The sequence below is a fragment of the Condylostylus longicornis genome, unplaced genomic scaffold (genome assembly GCF_029603195.1).
Source record: "Condylostylus longicornis isolate FDR11 unplaced genomic scaffold, ASM2960319v2 ptg000013l, whole genome shotgun sequence".
Taxonomy (NCBI): Eukaryota; Metazoa; Arthropoda; class Insecta; order Diptera; family Dolichopodidae; genus Condylostylus; species Condylostylus longicornis.
The window spans coordinates 14,535,468-14,544,284 of NW_026577982.1; the positions used below are offsets into that span (position 1 = coordinate 14,535,468).

Genomic DNA, 8,817 nt, shown 5'->3' on the forward strand with positions numbered 1-8,817 from the left:
ATGTATATATTTGAAATAAAATATGTATTTGAGGGGTACTTAGCTCACAAAAATAAATAATATAGAGAAATTCTAATATTTTTTTTTAATATTAATTAATCATTTAAATTAATATGTTGCTCTATAAATAGGGAACAATTGACAACGATAGGCCTAGTCAGAAACTAATTCATGTATTTTTAAAATAATTAAATAAAAAAAAAGAGTAATAAAGGCTTTTAAATATTGAAAAAAAAAAGAATTGTTTTTTTAAATTTTACCCAATTTATATATTCAAGTTTGAGATTCTCGCCTAAGTTTGCAAAAGTTGATTTCGATTGGTTTTTGAAAAAAGTTAATTAATTAATTAACTTCAGAAATTTCATATTAAAATATTAGAAAATAACTTGATGATTTATTTTTTGAGAATGATTTATTTTATGAAAAATTCAAAATTATATAATTAAAAGGGTATTTATTAAAATTTACAATTTGAAATGTCAGGAACATTAAATGATCCTATGTAATTGAATTTGTGAACTTGTAACTATAATGATTTTAATCTATCCTAAAAAATAATAGTACATTATAAAGCATATTAAATGCAACATATACCATTATAAACATATAATTTTAACACATAATATTTATGGCATAATACAATATAATAATTGATTTTTATGTGACTTAATATTAAAATTAAAAAATAGAATTTAATAACGAAAATATAATATCTATTATTATATACAATACATATTGAAATTTTATGTATGAATTAGGATTTATAAATAATATTTTGGATATACAAACTTACAAAAAATCTATAACATATTCATATATATATAAAAGAAAATATATATGTCGTGATAAATAAATAATGTAGTTTTATTTTTTGAATTTTTATTCTCGAATTTTAATTTGAATTTTTTATATTTCCATACAACAGCTATGAAAATGAGAAAATAATATTATCCACCTTCTATCCTTAGTGTTTTATCAAGACCTCCGCGTTAGAATTTGTTTTTATATGTGATGTTTTATTATGCGATTTGCTTGTATTTTTGGCTTTTAAATATCAAATATGGTAGCAAAGCCTATCTATTATACCGGCAGACTATGAACTATGAACTATCTGAAAAATGTGGTTTTAAAATTAAGAATAAAATGATTTTTATAGCTAAATAAATAAGAAAAAAACATCGAATAAATTTTTTAAAAGTTTTTATTTACTTTTAATATATATCTGCTTTTTACTAATGTTATTTTTCTTCTTTTTTTTTAATATGTGTAATGTTGTAGCATAATAATTAATTTTTCTTTTAATTATCTTATTTTATACAAATTCTTCAATTTTATTTACTTAAATAAAAACGAAATAACTAGTAGTAATAAAATCATTTTAATTTTTATGTTAAATTGAAAATAATAAACATTACTAAATTTATTTTATACATAATATAATACCATAATATATATGTGTATCTTTATTTCAACAATTAGACAATAATAATTATTAAATTATATATCCTTTTTTTTATTTTACAATAATTTTTATTATTAAAACGTATTGATAATTTTTTAAATTCTATTCGTATTTCTTTTTAATTTTTCGTATTTTAAAGTTCACTGATCAAAGAAATTTAAATTTGCCATAATCGAATGGATAATGTAATTATATAAAACTGAAATATAATTTTCACCAAAAATTTTTTAATATTAAAGTAAAAACGATATAGCATGTTTAATATTATTCTATATGGTACAAAAATAATAGTACAAGTATTTAAATGAAATTAAGAAATTTTACTTCATTGAATAATTTAAATGGCAATTTGAATGGAAACATTTCCGTGTCCTGATCAAAAACACTGATCGTAATATTGCGAAAAAAATCAAGCCATTTTCACATTGCAGTCTTTCTTTTATTCAATTTCATTTATCAATTTAGCAAAATAATAAATATGGACATATTATTAAAAAGATTATAAGAGTACTGAAAATTTTTTATAAAATATAATTTAAAAACTTTCCAAAAATATTGTCAAATACATATGTGTATCCAGTAAGATATTAATTTTCACACTTAATTAAATAATTTAAGTTCAATTATTTCATTGCAATCGAATATCAATATAAAATTCAAATTTTAATTTTTTTTCTCTGTTCGAAGTAGAAAAATAAATGTACAAATTTAATTTGTAAAATGATTTGTCATTTTATTTGCAGTATAAAGAAAAATGTTTAAAAATTAGTTATTTACATCTTAAATATAAAATAAAAGAAATTGAGCATGATAACAAAAGAAAACAACCTTAATTTGCATTTAGTATTTTATACAAATCTTAAAAATATATATAGGAATAACAAGTACATATATATAGGAATTGATTATGATAAAAAATGTACAACTAAATTTTTTTTCCTTTTATTTTCGTATTACAACATATTTTCGAAGAATATGAATTGCAAAAAGTTTGAGAATAGCCTTAAAATAAGGAGACATTTAACTAAATTATTATTTGAAATTTTTTTTTTCTTTTTTATTTAGAATGCATTAAAATTTACAATTTTATTGTTGAAATAATTTATAAAAATTTGTCTTGCATTTTAACAAATTACATAGTTAATATTTTACGTTAATATTTTTATTCAAATTTTCAAAATAATTTTATTAACTACAATATAATAGTAATTATAATATAAATTTTGCTGAGTGATAAAAATATTTTCTTTTTTAAATAATTTGTTTTAATTTACATATACAATAATATTTTTAAAAAAAATTTTTTTTCGTTAATATTTAATTTTTTTTTTATGTTTTATTTTATTAGTCTAATTTGAATTAAAAAATATCACACAAATATTTTATGTTTTTTAACACTTTATTTTATAATAAGTGATAATTATTTATTGTAATAATTATCATATGTACTTATTGTAATTACTTTGAAATATTAGTGCGTTTATAATTAATTTTTACTTATTTTCTCACATTTCATTCATTTTTATTTCTATTTCTAACATTTTTACTAAAGGAGATATTGTTAAGCATTTTTCAATTATATTTGTTCTGTAATCATCTTAACTTAGTTTATGATAAATTTAGATTTGTTATTGAATTTGAAATAGATTCGAAAAAAGAACTTAATGGCAAAAATCCTTTATTCTTCATAAAATTCATATATGCACAGAATATATTATTTTAAGATCCACTAATCTTAAAAAGAACGCGGTACAGCTTTTCCTGATACATATATGCTTTTTAATATGTTATACATTATTGTTCAACAATATAACAAATTCAATAATAAAACTATACTTTCTTTATGAACAATTATTTAAAAAATTAAAAAAACAAAATGTCTTTCAAAATTAAACAAAAAAGAATATAAAAACAAGTTTAATAAAAAATTATTTAGCGAGAAAAATTTTATAAATATTGTATATTTACATAGCCTTATAGCAAGTCACGATGAAATACCCAGGTGTGTTTTGTGTGAGCAAAACGATGAGACAACCATTGTGATTCTAGTAAATTGAAACGATCTTCACTAAGGTAAAGTGGTTTTCCACGTCTAAAATTAAAACAAATAGTTTTTTAAATTCGATTGAAATTGCAATAATGTCTTACTTTAAATCTCTATCTTCTTCATCAAAATCATCTAAATATAAAGAACCCCATAAGCAAGCTCTTCTTCCTCTGATAACTATTATGTAAGTTGATGTTACAACGAGAAATATTCCTATTCCACCTCCGCAATTTATTGCATGCTATTATAAAAAAGAACAAACAGAAATTTCACTTTAAAGTTTGAAACATATAATTAAATTTACTTACTCTAACTGCTTCACAACATTCACCAACTGCACAACACTGTTGTTTTAAGCAAACAATGGTTCCACATAATAGACAAATTGAGCTTTCTTTTGGCACTTGTAGGCAACTCAAGCAAGCACTCTCATGATAGTACTGTAATTATAAAAGTAAGAAGTTTTATTTAGATATTTCCTTTTAGAGGAATTTACAGTTTATGAAACAAAATTTCAATTTAAATATATGTAGGTATGAATAATATAGAAAAGTAAATGTACAATGTATGTATATGAAAAAAAATGAAAAATTTTTTAATCTGAAAAAACTTTTACCGTAAATAATCTTTCATATTCTTTAGGTAATTTTAAAAGTTTTGGCTGATGCCAATCCAAATGTTGATTCATTACTAGCTCCCTAATTGTGTCCGTTGGCGGTGGCGTTTCTGACAAAAGTTGTTCGCACCAAAATTTGGGTAAAGTTTGTTCTGTGCCCAATATGAAGCATAACGCCTTTGAAGCATTAAAGCAATCCCAATCCATACTTTCTGTTACCAATTCCAGGAAATATACTAAGCGAACAAATTCTAATTGTGGTGTCGCTATTTCTGGCAATTCCTGCCTATATAAATGATGTCGTAATAATGCTGCTATTCTTAAAAATGGTAAGCATAATTTTTGTAAGTTTTGTTCCATTGTACCTAAGTGTATCGATGAATTTGCTGTTGATGATTGTACACTTTCACGTCTTAACTGTTTTAAACGGTCTGTATTTGATAAGACAAAAGCTAATGCAGCTCCTAAATTCTTAACTCCAGTTGTTTTAATATAATTTGATTTATTTGAATACTTTTCTATGATTTCATCACATTCTAAATCAGTCAAAGTTGTGCATAGCTGAACAACAACTTGGTAATAAAGTAAATTATACATTGCTTTAACTATGCATGTGAAATACACTGAAAATATTTATAAATGAAAGTAAAATAATCCATTGATATACAAAAGTTTAAATATTTACCTTGATCCAAATGAAGTGGAGCTAATAATATGAATTTGATTAATAATGCAATTGGATCAGCTAAAAGACTAGGTATAAATTCTTTACAATGTGAAGGCACTGGTGCTGAATCAAATATAGGTAAACCGGCTAGTAAAGCCCATGATCGCCATAAGGGCCATACAACTAAAACTCTTATGTGAACAGATAATACATGTAATAGAGGAACTATGCATTCCCGTTTTGGTTTATATCTAATTGTGTTATTAGTACATAAAGAACCACCTCTTTGTATTATTTCAGCTTCTAAATTTGTTCTTGCTATAGATGTTACAAACAAAAAAAGACTTCTAAATGTCGGGGGAACACGTTTTTGCTTACGATGTGTTATATTAGTCATATCTTCCATAGCCCTACCCATCGCTTCAGACAATTTTGTTGTAGGCTTTAAAAGAAAAAAATTATTTAAATGTAGTAGGTTAAAATATTGGTTTTAGTGCAAAAAAAAATCTTACGGGAGGTTTTTCATTTTCCTTAATTAAGTTTGTTAATTCACTGACTAGCTGTTCATAACTATGTTGTCCAGATCGTATAATTGGTGTTAGGCGATCTAATTGAGGACTTAGAGGAAGCACAGAATTTGATAGTTGCCGACACACTGGACAATAGAATTCGCCACGTTCAACGTGTAAATTTTGTCTTTGTGTTGGGTATAATGAATTTAAATATGCATCAAGACATGTCAAATGTACATGATGACCACATGATTGAACATGTATTCCAGTTTCATATGCTAAATTGTTAGATAAATACCAGGAATCTTCACCAAATTTCATACCTAAAATAACTGTACGGCGATTAAATTCTGTGGCCAAACGTGTACTGAGCATTAGTTCATCAGCTTCACTAGATGACAATGGTAATTTCAAGCGTTCTTCAGATTTCCGTCGATGACCAACGACACCAGATGATTCCACTAAAACCACCAAACCAATAGGGTTTGTTTCGGTACTAGCACTAGTTCGATTACATATTATACAATCATATTCTTTCTCGCGAGGTTGCTCAATTTCATCATCTTCAATTTCTTCCCCAATATCCATATTTTCAGCAGCCATTTTCATAAATTGTTTTTGCTTATTAGCAAATTCTGCCAAAAGTTCTTGCTGTCGTTCACGAGCTCGTTTTCCACGTTCTTCTTTTTCTTTAGCCTCTCTTGCTTTTTGTTCAGCTTGTTTTTCTCTTTGATTTGGCCACAAACGTTGTCGTATTAAATCAATATTTTGAGCACAAGCTTCATTACGTTTAGCAATCTTTCGCAACAAGTTTCCAATGAAATAAGGGCCATCTCCAACACGAGATTCAGAAACTTTAATACGATTATTTTGTCGACTAGATTTATTCTCCAGTATTGATTCGTCATTTCTAATTGAAGAAGATGGCCCTGCTTCCTCAGAGTCTACATCCATAGAAGTACTAGCAGATTCTAAAACATTTTATAATACTTCATAAATATTAATTTATTTAACATAAATGGGATTACATACCTTCATTAAAATTACTTTCGTCATTTTCATTTTTATCATAAAAATAGTCTTCTAAGGAGAAACTATCTAAAGTACCGCTTAATTGAGAGTGTAGTTTGAGAAGTAAAGATAGAATGCTTTCATCCAAAAACACCGTGTCGGAATCTATACTAAAGGCATTTTCGATGGCACGTTTCCTATTAGTACAACCTCCACTTATATTTATACCACTTCCGATGTTACTATTTCGACTTCCCCCAGCTGCCATAGTGCTTGATATAACACGATTTCCGTGAGTAGGCACTACGTCTAGATTACGACTAGGAATAGCAACTGGTTGAACACGTTGAAATGGCAATAACATTACATTATTTGAAGTTGGGGAAAACATTTCAGTTTGATGAGTGGATGGTGGTTGGCGTACATTTGTATGCTGATGATTTGTTGATTCTAAGCCTAGTTCACGGCGTATAGCTACTTCCATACCACTTTCAGGTAACGCTATGGTTTGCAGAGCAAAATGTGATGCTATGTTATTTATAGTTTGAAGTTCCATTGAATCGAATCGATTTGTCGAATTTCTGTTTTCAGAATTGGATGCTACCGTTCCTTCACTACTAATATTTTCTTCAGTTGGAGTCGTTGCTTCTACAATAACTGTACCGCCACTTCCGCCGTGCATACTACCGTCTTCACTGACATCTTCTTCTTGACTATTGCTGCGTATTACTAATGATTGCTCGGAAACAATAGACAAATCTTGGGGTATTGCAACTTCCATGCCACTAGAAGCTGGTGGTAACATGTCATGTCCTACGATCATTGGTAATGTTTCACTTTCTGAAACATCCCACTCTTGATCGCTATCAAAATTATTTGTATTGTAACTGGGAGTAACTTGTGGTTCCTGTGGCTTTAAGGACACTTTATGAACATTAAAACGCAAATTTTCGAAAAGGTTATCAGTTGGATAACACTGTAATAGCTCTGGAGCATCACGAGAAGATCTTGAATAATAACCACCACTTGTATTTCGTTCACATTCCGATATTGTGTCTTTATTAGTTTTCAAATTATCACTATTTTCTACAGCAATTTCAAGTAAAAATACTGCCAATGCCAATAAATGTTCGGATATATTATGCGAATTAACAGCGCGATGTAATATTGCCAATATTGTTGAATGGAAGACACGAGAATTTAATATGCAACATGGATCACTGAATTGTTCCCCAACTGGACGTGGTAGTCTAAATGGTGGCCACAAATTGCCACTTTTTGGCATCTTATTTTTGCTTTTGACATAATTTCCAAAACGATCCATTGAACTCTGAAAATCTCGTCTGTGCACAGCTCTTAACAAAACGTGCAAAGGATCGTAAAAATGTTCCCAAACTTCATCTATTGGCATAAATAAACCTTGTTCTAAATTTTCTGAACGTGATGCTGGTGCTTTGTAAACTGACAATTGTTTTAAAAATTTTTCAAAATTTTTCGTATGCACATTTCCAGAACGTTCTGGCATCAACTCTAATAGTTGACTATGTGTTTTGTTTTCTGTAGCTAATAGAGCACTAATTTCAATTATGCATTGCGTACGTTCATCATTCCCCAAATTTGTTCGAGATGTTGCTAATGTTGCTAAAAATGTTAAAAAGCCTTCCAACATAGAATCCTGTTCCATTTCTTGTGGTGTTGATAACGGTGACATTCCAAGCCAGTCGGATACTCCAAATGAGTCAATTGTTGTTGTTAAAAAAACACTAGCGGGTAATTGGGTTGCACATATTTGCAGGAAGAATAAATCCATATCAACCATTGAATTACAAAAATTCGCTTGGATATATGTCATTGCTTGTCCTTTGATTTGTAAACCGTTCCTTATCCATATACCAGCTAATATTTCATAAAAGAAACTCTAAAATAAGAAGGAAAAAGTTAATAAGTTTTAGCATTCAAATTTTTCTTATAATGAAGTACATATGTATGTACATATGCACATAGATATTATACTTTTTAACATTATATATAAGTACACATAAAAAAGAATGAACAAATTACATGTTGATATAATAACATGAAAATTTTCCAACAAAATGTAAAATTAACAGTTTCAAATGTAAAAGTCACAAAGTTTCAGAACACTCCTGTGTAAGAAATAAACAAAAAGGTAAATTCCCTTTTTCAAAATATTCCATTGCAAATACATATCATCAAACCTGGCAATAATTCCAAGAGAAACATACTTTTACTGACCCTAAAATTGAATTGATAGCAGATTGAAAATATTGATTAAAAAGTACTCTAAAAACTCAATATTTATTAACAAAACTTACTCTTAAACATATTTTTCCATTTTATTTTTAAAGAGCGAAATTGTTTAATTATAAAAGATACATACACACATAATATATTCTTAAGGAAGCAAAAGTCTAGGCTGATTACAAAAATTAAAATAATTCAAACTTATCATATACACGTACATACATATACATATGTATG

At 26.9% G+C, this 8,817-nt stretch overlaps 1 protein-coding gene across 9 annotated transcripts in view; it reads right to left on the minus strand.

The window, feature by feature from the left end:
• Positions 1–2,815: 2,815 nt before the first annotated feature.
• LOC129605505 (E3 ubiquitin-protein ligase Ubr3) overlaps positions 2,816–8,817 on the minus strand; it is a 30,199-nt gene continuing 24,197 nt past the window's right edge. For all 9 annotated transcript variants that reach the window (XM_055515298.1, XM_055515295.1, XM_055515302.1 and 6 more), the window contains exons 8-14: positions 6,337–8,233; positions 5,305–6,275; positions 4,811–5,234; positions 4,126–4,748; positions 3,818–3,949; positions 3,611–3,750; positions 2,816–3,554 (exon numbers count right to left, since the gene is read on the minus strand). In XM_055515298.1, coding sequence (XP_055371273.1) covers positions 3,437–3,554; positions 3,611–3,750; positions 3,818–3,949; positions 4,126–4,748; positions 4,811–5,234; positions 5,305–6,275; positions 6,337–8,233 — 4,305 coding nt within the window. In that variant the 3' untranslated portion in view covers positions 2,816–3,436. The remainder of the gene's footprint in view (positions 3,555–3,610; positions 3,751–3,817; positions 3,950–4,125; positions 4,749–4,810; positions 5,235–5,304; positions 6,276–6,336; positions 8,234–8,817) is intronic.